At 42.1% G+C, this 19602-nt stretch overlaps 2 protein-coding genes across 3 annotated transcripts in view; one reads left to right on the top strand and one right to left on the bottom strand.

Annotated features, from left to right (window-relative positions):
* MYH11 (myosin heavy chain 11) overlaps positions 1-2592 on the top strand; it is a 55871-nt gene extending 53279 nt beyond the window's left edge. For both annotated transcript variants that reach the window (XM_009951771.2, XM_009951769.2), the window contains one exon: positions 2454-2592. In XM_009951771.2, coding sequence (XP_009950073.2) covers positions 2454-2592 — 139 coding nt within the window. The remainder of the gene's footprint in view (positions 1-2453) is intronic.
* Positions 2593-6302: 3710 nt separating this feature from the next.
* On the bottom strand, positions 6303-19269 carry NDE1 (nudE neurodevelopment protein 1). The gene is made up of 8 exons (XM_086472967.1): positions 19157-19269; positions 17970-18123; positions 12394-12542; positions 11914-12050; positions 10673-10852; positions 9502-9593; positions 7787-7923; positions 6303-6643 (listed from the first exon to the last, which is right to left on the bottom strand). The coding sequence occupies exons 1-8, from the start codon at positions 19240-19242 to the stop codon at positions 6550-6552; spliced, it is 1029 nt and encodes a 342-aa protein (XP_086329093.1). The 5' UTR covers positions 19243-19269; the 3' UTR covers positions 6303-6549.
* Between the last annotated feature and the right edge of the window lie 333 nt (positions 19270-19602).

Genomic DNA, 19602 nt, shown 5'->3' with positions numbered 1-19602 from the left:
TTCTTACGCATATTGTAACACTGACTCTAAGGTAAGATCCCATCTGACTCACCTGAGATTTGGGAACATCTTTCTTGCATGTGATTTATCCCACTTACACCACACAACCACAGACAAAAAGGTCTTGCCTTTAGTTACATAGCACTCTGTGCTTGTATTGCTTACAAATAGCTATTACTTAGGCTTTTAGAGCTATTTTGCAGACATTATATTGTCTGCTGTTATTAAAACATAAAGCACGGACACAGAAATTAATATGGACACTGTAACCTAGCACAGCATTATGTTACACCTTATCACATTCTCTGGAGATCGGAATAATACTGCTGTTATAAAAATTAAAGAGCTACTGCCTTGTAATATTTGTATATCTTCAATTTTACATATGATGGATTTTGCTGTGAATACACAAATATTTAAAGATGTCTTGTCCTTGCTTGTGCCTTTTAGTCAGCCTATTATTTCCAGTCAGACTGCTGTTCAAGCACTGCTCCAGTAGCACTTGTTCAAAGGTAGATTAAATACAGAGATGCTAAGCAAACACTAATGCTTAAAGCTTGTCTCAGCTATATGCATTATTCTAAAGGTACTAATGCAAATGACCACATGAACATCATCAAACCCATAAACCTGTTTAAAAGGAACAGATATAAACAAAGAGTGTTTATCCACAGGGTCAATACCAGTTTAAAGAAGTTTATACACACTGCAACGGTTTCTAAGTGGTTAGTATGTGACAGGGAATTCACTTCTTTGTAGCTAAAATTGCACTGTGCAATTGGTTAGACTCTTGTTGTTACTCCCCACCAGTCCCATGTTCTCTTACAGCACTTCAGTGAATTACTGCAGCATAGAGTTCTCAGAAATCACTCATGAGTCACTGAGTCCAGATAGCAGGAGTCCATGGGGGTAAAAACCTCTTCCTTGACAAGAATTAGTGAATTTACTGACCCAACTAGAACTTTCTTGTTAAAAAGTAATAACAAATATCTGCTATCATAAAATAGTAGACACTGCTGTTAGACTGTCAAGCACACGCCAGTGTAGAAATTATATACCCTTGTGTTCAATACCTGCCATCAGCACCAGAACAACTAAGGTTAACTAACAGCACATCTTAAATGAAGCTTTATTATCCAGCTAATTGCTTGCTCACACTGCAGTTTAAGGGCAGAGTTGTGGAAGACAGACTACACATCACATTTCCACCTTGGAAACACAGATTTGTGCCTCTGAAATAAATTAGTCTGGCCAATGCTCCTACCTGCTTCTGTTGTATGGAAGACTGAATTTTGGACTTAAACAGCTGCTTCAGAAAGAACACCACCGGCTTAGTCTTTTGCAAGGACAAGACAAGCCTTTAAATATTTATGCATGATTGCTGTTCCCAAAAGTGCAGAGTCGGATGAGTTTAACACCAAATTAGTAATTTTGGCACAACATTCAGTGATCATGATTTTATTGGTTATGTCTGTGGTCTCAAGCCTTTACAAAGGTTTGCTTAGTGATGGGCAAGTGAGAGGCCATGTTACAAAACTTAAGTGTTTTGTAGCATAGAAGCAATGGAGGCCAAGAAGAAACAAACCCATCTTCTGTCTCACTTGCTCACACCTCCCCAAATAAACTAACTTTGGGGACCAAAGTGTCCCTGCCTTGGGCTGTGGTTATGAAATATATGGGGATGGGAGGGAGACGGGAGAGGAAAAGGGGATAAGATGGGAAAAAGCATGTTCTGGAAGCTCTTCTGGAAGACATTTGCACTGTTAAGTGTCAGCATCGGAGTTACAACACAGTTCCAAAGCAGCGATTGTTTCCGCTCTCCATTGGGAAAGAGATTGGAGCTACTCACAACCTAGGATGCCATACGTGTGAAAGCACTTCTTGTGCTCTGACCAACACAGCCTTTGCAGAGAGGGACTGCGGGCTCATAAATGCCTGCTGACATCTGCAGCACTGCTCCAGTCCCAGGTCTCACGGGCCTTCAGTAACTGGTGGGCTTATTCAGACTGCAGGTCAGGAATTCAGCACAAGCTCGCTCCCTCTCCTTGCTCTTCTAAGGGGACAGGAAGGACACTCCCCTGCTGTTGTGGGGACAAGCAGCCCCTTTTCTCATTCCTTCCAAGCGCAACCAGTTGCAGTCCCCATAGGGGAACACAGTGAAATGAAGAAAGGGGGGGGGGGGGGGGCGGCGCAAGATGAGACTATTCCGGAGAACTTTAAGCACAAGAAAAGGAATCCCATCACAGTTCCAAGCAACTGGGAGTCTCAACCTATCCACAAATTATTCTTACATGCTACAGAACAGAAAGTTATTAGAGGCCCACAGCTCTTAGCTGTTCTGCATTTAAAAACATCAGTCTCACAGGTACTGTCACAAAACTCTATGCTTATTTGTGAGGACAGCAAATGACCTAACACCTGATTTTTTAAATTTTTTTTTCCTCTTACTGCAGGAGGGGAAATGAGCCAGTATCTTTTGCCCCACCCCGTAGATCTGGAGGCAGAAGAGTAATTGAGAATGCAACAGAAGGAGGTGATGAAGAAATGGATGCAAGAGATGGAGATTTCAATGGAACAAAAGCCAGTGAATAAACACGCTTAAAAAAATTGCACTGCAGCAAGGGGAGGGAGGACGATATTTAGCACTGTATGTCTACTCTTAGTGTCAAAGTCACATACACCCACTCCTCTGACAATGATAAAAGCACAACTGCCTTGTCTCCAATGTATAGACCGGCGTTAAAAGTACTCCAAAACTTATTTTACGATGAAGTGTACTTGACAAGGTGGGTTTGGTTTTGGTTTTGTTTTTTTTTTTTAAACACTCGGAGTAATTCACTTTGAGAATCTTCCAGAAAGTGAGTTCTAGTACCTCAGATGATTTAAATCCCAGTGAACTATAGTTTACACAGGATTTGAGACTGTTGCAGGAAAAAAAAAAAAAAAAGGCATTGGTCAGTTAATCTTTTCTTAAACTTTCATTTTTTCTTGAGTATTCCATTAATATAGGGATTTTTCCTGTTTACTACACCCCTGATGCACCATTCACAAGGTGGAAGTGCCTTTTTAATCACTTACTGAAAAATAAAATATCATTTGTTCAAATTAAGTCAACTGTTACAGTTTTATATGCACCATGGATGTGCTTACACACTAATAAAAAGCTATAAGAACTAGTCCAGTATTCTTGTGTACAGCTGTCACTTGGGTGCAATACAGCATGCTCGAAGGGAATGGGGGATGCATTAGAGCTTCTTTAGAACTCAAACACTCTTTAGAAAAGGTCATCTGTGATTATTAGAACAAAACCTTGATTTTCTCCTAAGCAATCGCTTTTGAAGGAATAAAATAAAGTATGTTCACCAAGCTGAATGTAAAATGACATGAAGTACTTGGGACAAGTTTGATTACCTCATGGACACACAGTGCTAACTGAGGTGCCCTAGGATGTACCCGAGGGCTGGCAGACACGCAGGAGACTTGCAGCATGCTGTGCAGCAGCTGGAGAGCAGGCAGGGTCCTAAGTGCCTGTCCTTAGGCAACTGAACCCACACTTTCAGTCTGTACGTGTAGGGGTATTTCCAATCAAAGTCTCCAAAGCAGGCTGAAAACAATTAGAACTAGCAGCCCACACTGAATGCAGTGATCCAAGCCAAGCTACTCTGCATTAAGGGATGAGCACACAGTTTTTATTTTTGGAGCACTCCAACAGGACCACAGCCCACTCTTGGGAACTACCAGGACCTACCACAAATCCATGCAGCTCTAGTAGTTTCAGATAGCAGCTAGCTTTGTGGTCACACTGGGGCAGTAGAGTGCCACACACAGCAAAGCCAGGTGCAGAATTGCTCTAAAGCAAGTACAGAGAGCTTACTTGGTGTCTTAGATTGTACAGCAAGTGAACCCTAAGCAGTGTGACTACAGGAAGAGCAAGTCATGCAAAAACATCCATCTTGACAGCTAAAGCACTCATCTTCTAAATCTAAGCGTTGTTCCAGAAGGCACAGAGATCATGAACTGGAGATTTAGACTAATCACCATTCAGCCAGCAGAATCAGAGCCCAAAGAATTCTCTCTGCTCATGAAAGAGTAAGGGAAGAGATTAAACAAGAATCCATTTAAAGCAATTATTAAGACAAGCTGCAGAGGAGGGGGGGGGTTAGGAGCCATCGGGTAAGACCTTGATCAGCCTTGATCATTGCTTGATCAGCCACGCAGTCCAGCTCTGTGAACATGCTCAAGAGCTGGCTGTTAAACACACAGCTTGTGAGCCTGCACGTGTGGGAAGACGCCCAAGGAGGTCAGACTTCATATAGAATGGTCTTAAGCACTAAGGATTGGAGCAGAATCAGCAAACTGAACATGGAGCCCATCTAAAAGGAATTCACATACATAATGGTACAGGTTGGTCCGATGGTTAGAGCACTGCCCCATCACTTGGGAAACTCAGGCTCTAGTCCCTGTTCTGCAAAGCTTGTGACAAAATAGGGAGTCAGAGTTTCTTTAGTAACACTACAGAAAGCACCCTCCTGCAACAGTGGCCAAACTGAACCATTACAGCGCTGACTGTTCTGGACTAAATTATTTTGACAATTCTCCATAGCATATCCACCTCTAGTCTGTCTGATTATATCTGTAGTCATATTAATAATACCTCTGTAAAACACGTAATACCAGCACAGCCACATTTTCCAACTTTCTACCTTATCTCAATGCTGAGTCTCAATCTGACTGCAAATCAACTTGCTCACCCAGCAGACAAATTCTGGGAAAATAAGGAACATGTCTTGACTGATCCCCTCCAGGCTACACAGTCCACTGATCTGTAGTCCATGTGTCAGCACAACTAACAAAGTAGCCCACACACTTCTGCTCCTCATAGGTAAGAAAAGACTGTCAGCTCCCTGTGTGAGAGGACAAAAATCACGTTAAAAAGAGACAAGAGTTCAAGATCATAAGAGAGCAATGCCAATACTAAGCACTGTAAATCCCAAAGGCATCTTTAGCTATGGCAATATTTACATTCCTTAGGGTAGGAAACCATGAGAAGAAAGAGATGTACAAAAATCTGTGCATATGATTCAGCAAAACAAACATCTTTCAGCTTCATTCATCAGAAACATCTGTGCATAAACCACAGTGACAACTTGCAAAAAACCACTCAAAATGAATCAACAACTAGCATTAAAAATAAGCTTTATTCTGCTCTCCAGTTAAGCCAATTTTGTATATGGCCTGAATAATGGGAATGATCTGTGGTTATTTCTTATTCCAGAGAAACAGATGCATCAGTGGCTGTTTTCACAGCATTTAGAAAAAAAAAACACAACAAAAAACCTATTTATGCATTCTTTTGTCAATTAAGTTTTCCCCATCCCATTCCCCACAAAAAACATAAAAATTGCTTAATCATGATTATTTTGCAAGTACAGGCTTCCATAAAGTACATTAATACTGTGAGTGAACCTACTCCATTTAAAAAACAAATCAAAATACAATAATAGTCTATAGGGGAAAAAAAAAATTAAAAATAATTCTCTACTCATATACAGTTGTGTAGCATAAAGGACTTTTCAGGTTAAAAAAATATTTCTAAATTAGTAACAGCTGAAAGTGTATATTCTCACAGAAAAAATAAAACAAGATAAAAATCACTAATACCCAAGGCACATTAATGAAGTGAGGTTTAGAAAGCAGTAAAACCCACCTATTAAGATGTTAGAACTAGGAACTTAACCAGGTCTCGTGCTTCCTACAATAGCCAAGCTTTATGGGCCACAATATGGCAAAAAAAAAAAAAAAAAAAAAAAAGACATCTATATATTAAGCCAGTCCAAAGTCTCCTACCTTGCTGTTAGCTCTGGGGCCTCCCGAGTACTCTAAGTATTAGGCACTCCTCACCTTTAACCATGACCTGTTCTTAAAGGCAAATCACTGCTTACAAAACCATCTTACCACTACAGAGGCAGGTTTTTCTGTAGCGAGATTCTGACCAGCAAACACCCCACAGAGCTGAGCAGCTTCCACACAGAAATACACCTTTCCCCACTTAAAACCACTCCTCTAATTTGGGTGACTGCAGCACACAACACCCATGATAGAAAGGCAGCACAACCAGAACTGAAGCCAGAACACCATGGTGCTGTACTAACACCAAACGCCAAAGCCTGAGGAGCTGCGCAGGTAATACTGTCTCTGTTGTAGGTAGAGGGACAATGGCTTTGACTGGCACTGTCATGAGAAGCCACTTTCAAGAAGCTATTTACAGCAACTGATGTAGGAAGCAATTCTAAGCCCTGCACTGCTAGGAAGCATTGCTTTATCACACTCCCACAGAAGTTGGTCAAGAGGCCAGACTGGGCAAGGCCACAGGAGGCCATTGCCAATTGCAGCTGCTTCTTCAGTTCTGACCTACCCTGAGACCGCTGCCTGATTGCTCATTGACATTCTCTTTAAAACTAAAGTTGGTTTTTTTGTTGTTGTTGTTGTTTTTTGGGTTTGTTTTGTTTGTTTGTTTGTTTTTTCTTTTTCCAAAGGGAGCCAGCCTTTTCATAGCAGCATCTTGACAACACTTTGCGAGGGATGGCTCATTGGTCCTGGAATATTTGAAGGCCGTGTTCCAAACTCCAGGCGTTTCACTAACCTGCAAATACAAAAAGAAGTTTGTGCATTTCTTGCTCAGTGTTACCATCTTCAGAGCAACTGTTCACTCCCAGAGTGCACCACTCAGCTTGAGAAATCAACAGATAAAGAATATCACTCCGAGCACTAAGTAAGCCCGTTACTCAACTGGGCTGAGTTTCCACTGTAACACAGAGCTGTTTCCCTCTGAGGAATGAGAAGCTATCTTTTACAGGTGTTGGAATTTCAGTTCCAGCACTGCAGCAGTAGATGTATAATCAGCTGCACAAATATGTAAATGTACAGACCTTGAGGCTTTCTTGTAGGAGCTTTCATGAAGTTTCTCCTCAGGCTGGGATACCAAGTACAATGTAGAGCACTCCTTCCACACAACAACTTTGGGCACTGGGTAACAGCACAAATCAGTATTCCCAGCGCAAGCATTTAGCTGAATAATTATGTCTGGAACAAACTGTACTATAGGCACTTAATTTACAGAGAATCTAAAGAATGTGGCGGCACAGGATTGGCAGCATTTAAGCAGACACTGAACTGCAATTCCTGATAACCTTACTGATTTTTCTTCATTTGTTTAAAAAAAAAGACAACCAGTTCAAGTGTTCAGACAAATTTTTAAGTTGAGTCAGGTAACCTCCCGTCAGCTGCTCCTTGGAAACACATCTTAGCAACTGTAAAGCATTCTGATTGAGTGAACCCATTATTTGCCTCTTTTCCCCATTCTTCCATAAAGGAGAATCTTAACTGTGATAAGGGGAGTTCCTACATGCCATAATGTTCCTGAGACATCACTTGTACAACAGCATAAAGCACAGAACAAGTTGAGCCAAAAAACAGGAGCTCCTCTGTTGTTCTTCATCCCATTTAAACGCTGGGTTTACAATAAAAATGTATTTACTACATTTGCTCTGAATTTGTGGTTTTCAAAACTTGATTACAGCTAGTTTTTGAATTTCAGCAGCTACTGATTTCAAGTGTTAAACTGATCTAAAAACATTCAAATCAAACCTGAATTACTAAATTTCATATCTATTGAAAACAAATCTGTCTCTACAAAACAAAGATTTGACACTAAATAGAACAGTAAGTCACCAAGTTCCACACCAACATTTCTCACTAAGACACAACAGCAGAGAACAGCACTCACCCCGTATCACACAGAGGCTGATGAGGACTCAGACGTGTTTCAAGGACATCTCTGTTCATGTACATGGACACCGTGGTTCTGTTTGGAGACTGGTCATACACAAAGTTTCGGCAAGATGCGAGTTTGGACTCCAAAGCCTAAAGTAAACACAGATAAGGCAAGTGTCAGATACCACCCTTCTCTTTCACGAGATGGCATTGCGGCACACCAAAATGGCATTAAGAGTGTTTGGGGTTTTTTGTTCGTTTCTTTCTTTTAGAATGAGTTGTCTGGTAGAGAAACCTGCTAGACCCCAGTGCCTTGTGCTGGTTTTGGCTGGGACAAAGTTAATTTTCTTCATAGTAGCTCTTATGGGGCTACGTTTTGGATTTGTGCTGGAAACACTGTTGATAATACAGGGATGTTTCAGTTACTGCTGAGCAGTGCTTACACAGAGTCAAGGCATTTTCTGCTTCTTGCACCATCCCACCAGTGAGTAGGCTGGGGGTTCATAAGAAGCTGGGAGGGGCCACAGCTGGGACAGCTGATCCCAACTGACCAAAGGGATATTCCATACCATATGACATCATATTGGTATATAAAGCTGGGGGAAGAAGGAAGAGAGGACATGTTCAGAGACATGGCGTTTGTCTTTCCAAGTAGCCATTATGCACGATGGAGTCCTGCTTTCCTGGGGATGGCTGAACACCTGCCTGCTGATGGGAAGTAGTGAATGAAATCCTTCTTTTGCTTTGCTTGCATACACAGCTTTTGCTCTACCTATTAAACTGTCTTTATCTCAACCCACAAGTTTTCTCACTTTTACTCTTCCAATGCTATCCCCCATCCTGCTGGGGGAAGTGAGCAAGAGGCTGGGTGGTGCTTAGTTGCCAGCTGGGGTTAAACCACAACAGTTCTGAATTTCTGAAGAGATGAAGCTGGTCACCTCTCTAAAGCTGAACCCTTGTTTCTGTAAGCGAGGTTAAGGAGCTGATGCTGTTCACCAGCAAGAACACAAAATCTTCAGCTTCCTCAGGGAGATTTGGACATCTTTCTTACAGGCATCACTTCTTAGATTACTAAATGTTCCTTTGAGCTAACTGCTTCCCTAGACATATATTAGGTTGTACGTACTAGGTGGTACACCCAAGGGAACAGAGCCATGGACACCCCATTCTCAACCACAAGCTCCCATCCTAGATCACTCTGCCTTTGTTGCTGGATTACTCTTCGACTATATCAGTTCTGCAGCTCAGCTCATCAAAAAAATCATACAAATGCTTGTGCCAACACAGTACTGGAGCATAAGGGAGAAAACAGAAGGAAGTCACAGGATAACTTTTCCAGCATCAGCACTACCTTAAATGTCAAACTACAGCTTAACATGACATTAGGCGTTGCTCAGAAGACTACTGAACTCTTAAGGCAAACTTCCCCAGGCACAAGCCTGCTTTCTTCTCTGCCTTTCTTGGGAGTAGATCCCTCCTTAATTTACTCCTGTCGATTTTTCTTCCTGCACATGCGCTTTCAGAATATTGTAGAGGAAGAAAAGCAGAGCAGGGTCCATCCATTTGGATGAAACCTACAAAGTCCGGACCAAATTTCAAGGCCATGCGTAGCTAACCTGGGGGCAAGATACTTTTTCCAGTCTCCCCAGAGCAGAAGCACAAATACTGCTGGCTAGTTTCAGAGAGCTCTACCTTTCCAAGAGCATTGACTAGCAGGTAATCACTCACCCCCACTTTTCGCAGCAAGTCTCCCACGATGTTAAGTGCAGATATTCTTGCAGCAGGTGTGAGAGGGGTTGCACTGTAACTGTCCTCAAGACCTGCAGGGCAGGTTAAAAAAGGATACATTATTCGAAGAAAAAAAAAACCAAAGCGCTTTCATATTGGAAGTCAGAAGACAGCCTGACATACAGAACAGAGGAAACATTGATATCTTCACCTTTTTGTATCTCACCTCCAGATCTTTCATATCCATTAGGAACATGAAGCACTGTCTCCCTGAGATAGCTCAAGTTACACTGTCCTAAGCTAAAGCCTCAAGACATGCTGTGGCTTGGGTTTCTAGAGATCTGTTCTAACAGCCCACTCTGCACCTTTGTTGATACAGTGGGATGAGAAGGCTGTGTCCTCAGACAGGACCATCATCTCTCATTTTACTACAAATCTCCAGATCCTCTCACTTTTATAGAAGCACTAATTCCTCCACACAACACAATTTCAGGTTAAGCGTACTGAAGCCCACAATCAAACTTTGTTAGCGCTCAGAGCTATAATATCAAGTCATCAGAATGTGACAGTACAACTCTCTGCTTTTACATATACACATGAACACAGTTACACAAATTTCTGTCTTTTTAAGTAAGATGATGGAAAAGTTAGTGTTAGAGGTTTGAAATATTGAAATTATCAGTGCTCACGAAAAATAAGTAACTGATACTGACATGAAAGCCGATACAGTCATTCAGTACAGACAGCTAGGATTACTTATCAGTGTCCTGCTGTTCCAGCGTAAAAAGAAAGCCCCTCTCAAAGAGCACCTACTCTTACAGAGAAACCAATTCAAGTAACACAAGTACAACATTAAAGATCACACTGTAAAGTCTTTCCTCTAAGTTAGCTCAACATCTCTGAGACAGATGTGATAGTAAAGTCCCAACAGCTCATCTTGTCCCTCGCGATTATTATTACTGGACAGTTCAAGTCAAATGGAAATGAACAGCTTATGAACAAGCTCCAAAAATCACAGTCTATGAATATGGAGACCATGGTGACTGGATTTAGGTGTATTTAACTGAAACACCCAATTCTGCTCCCTTCTTCTCATTCCTCCTTCAGCCAGAAACTACAGCAAAAACAAGAGCATCAAATAGTATTTCTGTGCTGGTTTCCTGTCAGTCACCTCTCCTAAACGTCGCAGGGGTGGGTATGTTGATGTTGGGTGCTCGGTGCACCGAGGGAGTTGAAGGCACAGATAAGGACGCTTGAACTGCAGTGTCTGTTCTTTCTGTTTCCAGGGTAGTTCGCACGGGTGTTTTGGGTTTCTCCTGTTTCTGCTGCACTGCAAGCTCTTGTCGTAGATCTACAAAGGAAGCAATACAAAGCAAGTCTTTGGAGTATGTATCGACAAAGATAAAAACAGGGGAGAATCTTTTGAGCAAAACATTCTTCTCCTTGTGGAGGTGGAGTCACTTATTCTTGTGAAGATTACTCCAGGCGTATGTTCAAAATCTGGACGATGACCAAAGGCTTTTCTAGGATTGTGGCTCAATGTTTTTGTAGTATTAGTTCAGTAGTTATTATCTGGCTTTAATTCTCACACCCTTGAGGCAGGGAATTAACTCCCTTCCAAATGTTACAGGCTGGTAAGCAGTGGCCCATCAAGACTGAGGCTAGGCAGCTTGGCACACCTTGGCTACACTCCAGCTCCCTGCCACATTAAGATCCTACCTATTGCACCCTTTTCTCTTCTACTCTGGTTTCCACATGAAGGAAATTTGAGCTGAGGCCAGGTGGAAGCCACACCATTATTTAGCCAAGGAACAGAGCACTTCCATCGCACAGCCTGGCTGTATCTTATGGAAAACACTCAAGGGCACAGAATCTGAGCAGATCTGAAAATAGAAGATGTTTTTCCAGCTCTATGGTCTCTCTCTTCTCATCCAGCATTACTGACAGATATCAAGACGCTAGCACATGAAGCTATTCAAAGGTAACGAGAAGTCTATCACAGCCCTCCTGTTCTACTGCCCAATTAGTGTTTCATTGACTCAACTTTTCACAGGCCAGGAAGCATTGAGGTTAATGGTTATTAAAGCTGACCTTATGGGTTACAGGAAGTCAGACCAGCACAAGCCCCAACTGGATTGGCTCTTCTTAACCCCCTAAGGTCCTGGAGCGCCACCACAGATTAGGAGAAGGCTGAAACAGACTTTTGCTTCTGTGAGCTGCTCTGAAACAAGGTCAGAAGTTCAAGGAGTGGAGGGGAAACAGCCTTGAAGCTTTCTTATTTGCTTCTATATTTCAGAGAGCAGATTTAAAAGATGCAAACTTAAAAGCCAAGCTCTAAGATATACGGAGAGGACTGAACAGCTACAAGCCAGGAGGGGAGAAAGGGAAAGATACAAGTAATTTCTGCCTAACCTCTAGCTTCATCTTTCAGGCGCTGCACAGACTCCAGAAGGTTTTCTTTCTCATCCAGCTCACTCTCCAGAAAAGCATTTCTTTCAATAGCCTGGTTTAAACGCTGTTCAAAATCCTCCAGTGACATTATAGTGGCTCTGAAAAAGAGTGCATAAGATGTCACTACCAGATCCTTCAAGAATATAGAGGAACTCCCTCTCACAAGAAAAGGGATAACATTGCAGTTTTGTTTGGTTTGCTTTGTTTTATTATTTTTTTTTTATTTTAGCTTGTAAGATATGAAAGAATGCAGTGGGGGGAGTGGAAGGGGGAAAAAAAAAATTTATCGCATTTCCCATCTGCCACAAACCTCTTCACCACAATCATCACCTAAGTGATTAGTTCAGAATGGCAGTGCTAACGACCACAGCATCCCAAACACCTCAGAGACACCAAACTCACATGACAGAACAGATGAGGAAAACACAGAAGGTGAGTCACCTTTTTGCTCTTTCCAAGTCATCATTTGCTTGCTCTAGTTCTCGAATGTATTTCTGAAGTTGATCTTTAATAGCTTTTGTCTGTGCCAAGTCATCTTCCAGTGCGGAGATTTGCCTGTATACTTCTGAATGCTGCATTTCAATCTTTTCCTAATCAAAGGCAAACCAAACAGTGTATTAGGGACTTAGCAATGCACGTTCTCTTTGTCCTCTTTCTGTGGCATTGTCTGAGCCCCTTCAAAGGCAGAGCCAGATTGTAGAGAGAGCGCAAAGTTAATCACAAAGTCCAAGTCTACACCATGTAGCTGCGTGCCTGGAAGCATGAAAATCAGCGTCGGGCAAAGTGGCAAGCACTGGGCAGGGGGCAAGCACCACTAGATCGATATCTGGTGTTAGGAGGATTGCCTGGAGGAGCATGAGACAGGGCAGAGGCCTCGTGGTCCCAGTCCCCCATTCCCTTTGCCCTGAACAAGAGGAGCCACTACCTCCCCCCATGCAGGTGTAAATTAACAGACTTTGTTGCATTAACATAAACCAATCTCTTAGTCCTAAACAAAAGGGAGCCACTACCTCCACCCATGAACAAACTTTGTGGCATTAACATAAGCGATTAAGATTGTCTATAGTCATCCCCACCCACATGTATACCCTGGTGATGTAATGTAAAATTTGAGTACAAATATCACCCCAAGTTTGGCCCAAAATTCGGGACAGGATCAACTCGGAACCATATCGACCACTGGATGGATTGACGAATTCGCTCATTCTCCACCCCCCCCGACTTGGGATGCCGTGTGGGTAAGATTATTTACCTCGGGTAATATTATTTACTTCAGCTAACGCTGAGAGATATACTTTTCCTCCCCGGGTGTATTTCACATTTTCTCCTCAGCTATATTTCTATGTTTCCTTGAGTGTATCCTTGATTCTTTTTTGTCGCAACTTTACTGTCTCTTGTTCCACTGTATCCCTGTTATACAAGCTTGTCTATTTGCCAAGTGGCCGGGCCTAAAGCAGGCAAGTTGTTATTGTTGTTAGTGTGTATGCGTGTGCATAGTGTGTGGTGTTGTTATATTAGTGATAAACCTTGTGTTATAACTGTAGCTTTTAATTTATCCCCGGCAATCCAAAAGAACTTGTAAATGTTGCTGTAAATAAACGATTACTATTTGTCTCCCAATTTGCGTCTGTCACACATTCAGTGCCAGCAGCACAAGACCGGATTGACTTCCCCGTTTTCGCAACACAGATGCTGTGAAGTTTTTTGAGAAACATCACCTTACACATGGTAAAACGCCAACAAAGCAAATTGCTCATACTTCTGGGCTGCCAGCAAACAAGAGCTCTTCCTGTCACTCCTTACCAAACAATGGGGAGCAGCTCCCAGCCTCCACAGCACAGGGCTATTCCTTGCTCTCCCAGACAGCAAGACTCCGCACAATTTCTGAGCCCCAAGGGCTTTAGCCACATGCAAAGCAGGATGCAAGGGAAGCCACTTATTTTCAACCCTAATAAACAGTAAAGAAGTACTTAGGAGCCTAAATAACAAGAAAAAAATACATCCAAGTGTGACACTGTTACATGTTGCTGAGGAACCAGCAGGATTCTCCACAGCCCTGTGGTTTTATTAGCCCAAAGCAGGTTCAAAGCCCTAGATGACAAAATGCTTCAGGATGTGAACCTAAACCAAACTGTCTCCTTTTACAGCAAGTACACAAGGGTACATTTAAGAAAGGCACAGGTGGGGAGGAAGGCTTAGCTTCTCCATCAAATATCTCTCTCCTGCTATTGCCACTATATGCGGAGTTAGCTCCGCAGCACACAGTCAACTGCGATGCTTTACACTTCACCACCTTGCTATCAGACTGTTATCACTGGTATTAATGACATTTAAAATGTGATTGAAGCAACTGGGAAGCTGCTAAGAGTTCTTTGTATGGTCCTGATCCAATTTTGGTGAAACAGCAACTACTAGATTTAGGAACTAGCTACTAGACAATGTCGCTCTGTCAGAAAGGGTGATGGATTGTGGTTTGGCCAGCAAACCATGAAGAACTGCTTGGGACTGACAAGATTAGAGAAGTAGGCAAAAGGTAATTCCAGCAAGGGGAGATCGCAACCACCAACTCAAAAAGGACAATAGAAGATGAGAAAGAGACTGCGCACTGATTTGCATTAGAAGCAAGGAAGAAGAACCAATCACCGAAGGGAATAATGATAAATATGTTTTAGTTAAGTGTATAATTATGGAAAACTCTGAGGTCAGGTGTGCTGTCTTGACACAGGCATCCATTAATGCACATCAATGAAATAAAATACCTCAACTCCGTGTGTATATTGGCATTTTGCACACCGGGTACCAGACCCTGCTTGTGGGACAACAAGATCACTCCAACACGCCAGACATTTTTTTGAAACTCAAAGATTGCTGTATAAGTAGCATTCCTGAAATGCTTTCTCCATCCAGAATTTAAGTACAACATACTTGAAGTCACTGAAAACAAATACACGCATTGGAATTTAAAAACCATGGCATGTAGTCTAGCATGACAGATAATTTGAAGACAGCTATTTTAGCACATGAAATGCATAGACAAGGAGGAGAGAAAGAGATATTCATTGTGAACTAGGAAATTCTTATTTGATTACGGTGTGGTGACACTGCCATAATTCCAGATCTCTGAAGCATAGTTACATGCTGAATTTAAGAGTCCCCAAGCTCTAAGAGGCGGATTACTTTCAACTAGCTTTTCAAGACTCTCTGTACAAGCCCTCCAAAGCACTATTTCCATTTATTTTTAGGTAGTGTGAACTCTGTTTTCAGACACACACACACACTAGGCTGGTAAGCTCAAAGCCACAAGCTGTGTGGGCCTGGCAAAGCTCACTAGTGTTGACCTAGATGCAGACCAACCCCTGATGGGCTCAGTTAACACTGCTGCTCAACAGCTTCACGAGTTTAATGGTTTGCTCTTGAGTTGATTCAAATAAAAGATCAGAACTGCAAGGTCTGAGTCTTTGTTTTTAGCCAATTGTAATAAACTATCAGCTGATCTGGTCATCAATGGAGTCTCTGTTCCTTCACTGCAGGCTGTTAACTGCAGTTTTCAGGCTACATGAATAGCCAATTGTTAAAAGGTTTGTTTCAAGCAGAATATCTTTTATATCTACTGTGAAGAATAATTTAAGATTTTCTAAAATATGTTTACCCTGCACTTTTTGAGGTTTTATGTAGTTTCCTACTATTTTCATTAATTGCTTTAGCTGGTTCATTGGCCCCTCCTCTCATCCCAGCTCCTCTAGAGAAAGAAAATAGTCCACACCCTCCTCAGTTAAATGAACTGCAGGTTTCATTTTTGTCAAACTTACACCTTCTCCCCAAACCCATTAGCTTCCCTGGGTTCATGTAGCTACATGGAACAGTAGACCAATACTCCATACAACATGCAGAGCACTTAATACTGCTAAGGCGCTAATACAACAACAAAGATCAGTGCAACATAACAAATATAATGAAACAAGCCTTGGAGGTTTTGCTATCAAAAAGCAGGGAGGATGACTAAGGTGGTGCTTAGAAGGACAGCACATCTGCTTGGAATGGAAGATTATTTCCTTAAGATAGTAATTTGGACAATAGTTTACACAAAAGGCATTGCAAACCTGGATTAATCCAGTGATTAACTACTCATAAATCATTAATCACACAAATACCTTCACTCCCATTAGGTCATTATTAAATCCAATTGAGTAGAAATGTAACTAAAATAATCTCGGCTTCCACAGATATTGACCTAGCCCTACCAAATACAGTGGTCATGTTTCTTGGGTGACTATACCTCACCTTTAAGTAACATACCAATCAGATCAAACTTTAAAAAGGCACGACAATTTCAGTGACAATTTTTTTCAAGTTCAAGAAAACTTTGCATTATCTCCTAAACCTGTCAACCAGCACAGGGGACTCTCAGACTGAAATGAAGCAGATTCATCAGTCTTCATACTCTCGATAGCTTCATTTTTTCTTAAGTCACTCCGGTTAGAAGTTCCATCTCAGTAAGTTCATATCCCTTATGTTTTATAATTATGGAAGTTAATGCTTTTCAGATGGTTTCACAGAAGGCTAACCAAGTGTAAAGAGGATAAATTATTTTTCCACAAGTACAGACAGATTCGGTAATGAAACCAGGACTGAAACTGTTTCATGCCTCTCAGTACTGTGTGTTACCCACCAGCTGCTGCTTCCCAGCTTATCTGGAATGACAGATAACAAATACACAACTATGTAAAAAGGGTTTAAAACTACTGAGTTTTCTTATGTAATGCAACAACACAGCTGGAATGTTTGTATTTTGACTGTTGTGCAATATTATTCACGTCTGCACAATACAGACAGCAAGAAAAGTGAAAAAAAGCACTAAGTAGATAGAAGAAGAAACAGAACAGCAGCTCTGGTATGTTCATGTTTACTCTCCTCCCTACTGCAAACAATTTTCTCCCATCTCAAATCTATCCTGTGTCCTGGTTTGGGCTAAACTGAACTAATTCTGTTTTAGTGCTTTAACTTTTCAGTTAGGTCACCTCTAACTAACGGCACTTTCTGAAACAGCAGGAAGTTTTTCAAGACAGTGACTGCTCCCAGCAGTGATAACCCCTGATGTTTATAGTTCGTACCAAGGAATGGGATGCAGAGAGGTCCTGGCTTGTACTTGTTCTTATGGCAACCAAGGTCACTGCTAAATCTTGTACTCCATTTGGGGTGCCAGGAGTGAAAAGGGTCGCACCTACAGGGAAGAGCGAACCGGACAGGTGACCCAAACCTGACCAACAGAGTGTTCTATCCCATAGACGTCATGTTCAGTATAAAGCTGAGGGATCACGAGGGTCTCGCTCTCTTCTTCGATGGCCGACATCTGAGGAGGACTCTGTCTGTTCTTCTGTCGTTGATCCCGATCCTGCATCCCTGAATCCAGTGCCTGAGTCCAGCTCCTGCATCCCATCCCTGTCTGCTGCCGAGTCCAGCCTGTGACTGCCCCAGCGCCAGCCCTGTGGTGTGGTGGTGACATATTGTCATCAGGGTGGGGGGGAGTTGGGCTCGGTATTGGTTTTGTATGTATTTGTACATATTTTATATATTTCATTTTTTTTCCTTATTCTTATTATTATCTTTTCCTTTATTGTTACTGTTTCATTAAAGCTGTTTTAGTTTTCTTTTCTAAACTGTAAAGTCTCTCTCTCTCGTTCTCTTTCCCTTTCCCTTTTGAGAGGGGAGAGGGGTTAGTACAGAGCATCTGTCATTCGTTAGTGGCCGGCCCAGCCTCAAACCGTGACATCCTGACACATAGCCACAACCTGATAGGAGGGGTTCAGGAACATTACCAAGGTATCCAGCTCCTTCAAAGCAGACAACAGATTGGCATTTCTTAATTTTTCAAGACTTTCTGGTTTGCAGTTTTCAGTTCAATTTCTCTGTAATGCTGAATGTCCCTGTCCACAAGGCAAGATGAATCTGCACGTGCCTGTCTTGCTCAACCTTTGCACTTAGAATGTACAGATACTGTATGCATCATCCAGTCTTACCTTAACTGACTCCAGTTCCATTCGCAGATGATTGTTTTCTGACAGAAGGTCTCTGTTTCTGGACTCTGTTTGCTGCAGCTGAGTCTCCAGTTCAGCTTCATACTCTCGACTCCCTTCTTGGAATTCACGCAATTCCTCCTGTGTACTCTCAGCACTAGAGAGCAATTCCAGCAACAGAACTCATCATAATGAAAAAAATCTCTCTTGTACACTCAAGGTAAAAAAAAAAAAACCTGCCCTTCAACACAGAAGGTTCTATGCCCTTATCCAACATACATATTCAATAGGAAGAGAGGACCATATGCAAACATTTCCCTGTCAAGCATGGAAAGCCACCCCATGGCAAACTGGTAAACAAATTCTAAAAAGTCCAAATAAATAGAAAAATCTCCAAGTCTGTCTTCACAGTATAGGTGTTGAGGACATGTGCAGTTTCTTTAGTTTGTACATTGTGCACTTCCATCTGCATATTTAATCCGTTATTCAATTCAATGATTTGGAACACGAACAAAGCCATTTTCAACTAGCAATAAAAAGTGAGAAAAAGAGAGAAAGATGGAAGGAAAGATGTTCTTATATTTTTAAAAAATTCTATTGAAATAATCCTCAGGCAAGCTAAACAAACAGCACTGAAAGGTCTGAACACCTGATCTGAGAAAGGACCCGCCAATATCAGCATCTAAAAAGTCTGGATTTTTGTCACCCTTTGCTGTATTTAGAGCAACACACTGAGCTAAAGGGAAGAGCAAAGTATGTCCATTCTCAGCCAGGGATCGTCCTCCATCTACGTGCTGTCAAACCATTCTTGATCCACAGAGGTATAAAGAGCAAACAGCAGCATCTCTCTCTCTGCAACGGCCTGGATCATTCACCCCCAACAAGGTTCTACAGGGAGTTACGTTTACCTGGGCTGGCCACAGACTGCAGTCAGAGGCACAATTTTGACACACAGCCCTACTCAAACCACAGCAAGGACCAAAACCAGCAGTGCCACAGCAGAACAGATTCACTGCTCAAGTAAGCATAAAGAACTCTGGGCTGCTATAGTTTATGCAGAAGCATTGCTACGGCTACCACTGGAGATAGCTGAGCCACCTTGAATTTACTCTCCTACGTGGTGCTATGTCTTTGCACGCAGCGTTATGCACCCTATCAAACAACTTAGAGGAATGAAGCCACTGCCTTACCACTGCTTGTACTTCACAGCTAACTCCTTCCAATATCTGGTTTCCTCTTCCACTGAGCTGAAGTGATGTCCTTCCGAGTCTTCCATGATGAGTCCCCAAAGTTTAAAACTCCTGTTTCATTTCCCCCACCCTGGAAAATTAAAGGATCAAGCATAAGAACTAATGCAGTGAGCTACCTCAGTACTTTTTTCCTGCAGAGCAGTACACCCCTCCTCCCAGGAAGTCACGGCACACCTGGAGACCAAATAAAGACCAGCCTCAACAGGGCTCTGTCAGATATACCATAAATGTGGAAGAATCACTAATCATGTCCCTTTCCCCAGTTCTCCCAAGGCTGCTGCATGCTTATACTACATACCTGGTAGTGTGCACCTTCCCCACCCTCTGACTACACAGCACAGAGCACCAAACCTCAACCTTTAGCTGCAGCTGTGCCAATGCACACA

This window comes from Leptosomus discolor, chromosome 14 (assembly GCF_034619465.1).
Source record: "Leptosomus discolor isolate bLepDis1 chromosome 14, bLepDis1.hap2, whole genome shotgun sequence".
In the NCBI taxonomy this organism is placed as follows: Eukaryota; Metazoa; Chordata; class Aves; order Leptosomiformes; family Leptosomidae; genus Leptosomus; species Leptosomus discolor.
This window is presented reverse-complemented; position numbering and strand designations above follow the sequence as displayed.

What these genes read in the sequence shown, in the direction of transcription:
- NDE1 (XM_086472967.1), bottom strand. Translation starts at nt 19,242, where the DNA reads ATGGAAGACTCGGAAGGACATCACTTCAGCTCAGTGGAAGAGGAAACC. An exon ending in CCCTGCGACGTTTAGGAGAG is followed by an intron (nt 9,594 to 10,672) that starts GTGACTGACAGG and finishes CCTGCCCTGCAG; the next exon opens with GTCTTGAGGACAGTTACAGT. An exon ending in CAGCCTCTGTGTGATACGGG is followed by an intron (nt 6,644 to 7,786) that starts GTGAGTGCTGTT and finishes TTGTATTTGCAG; the next exon opens with GTTAGTGAAACGCCTGGAGT.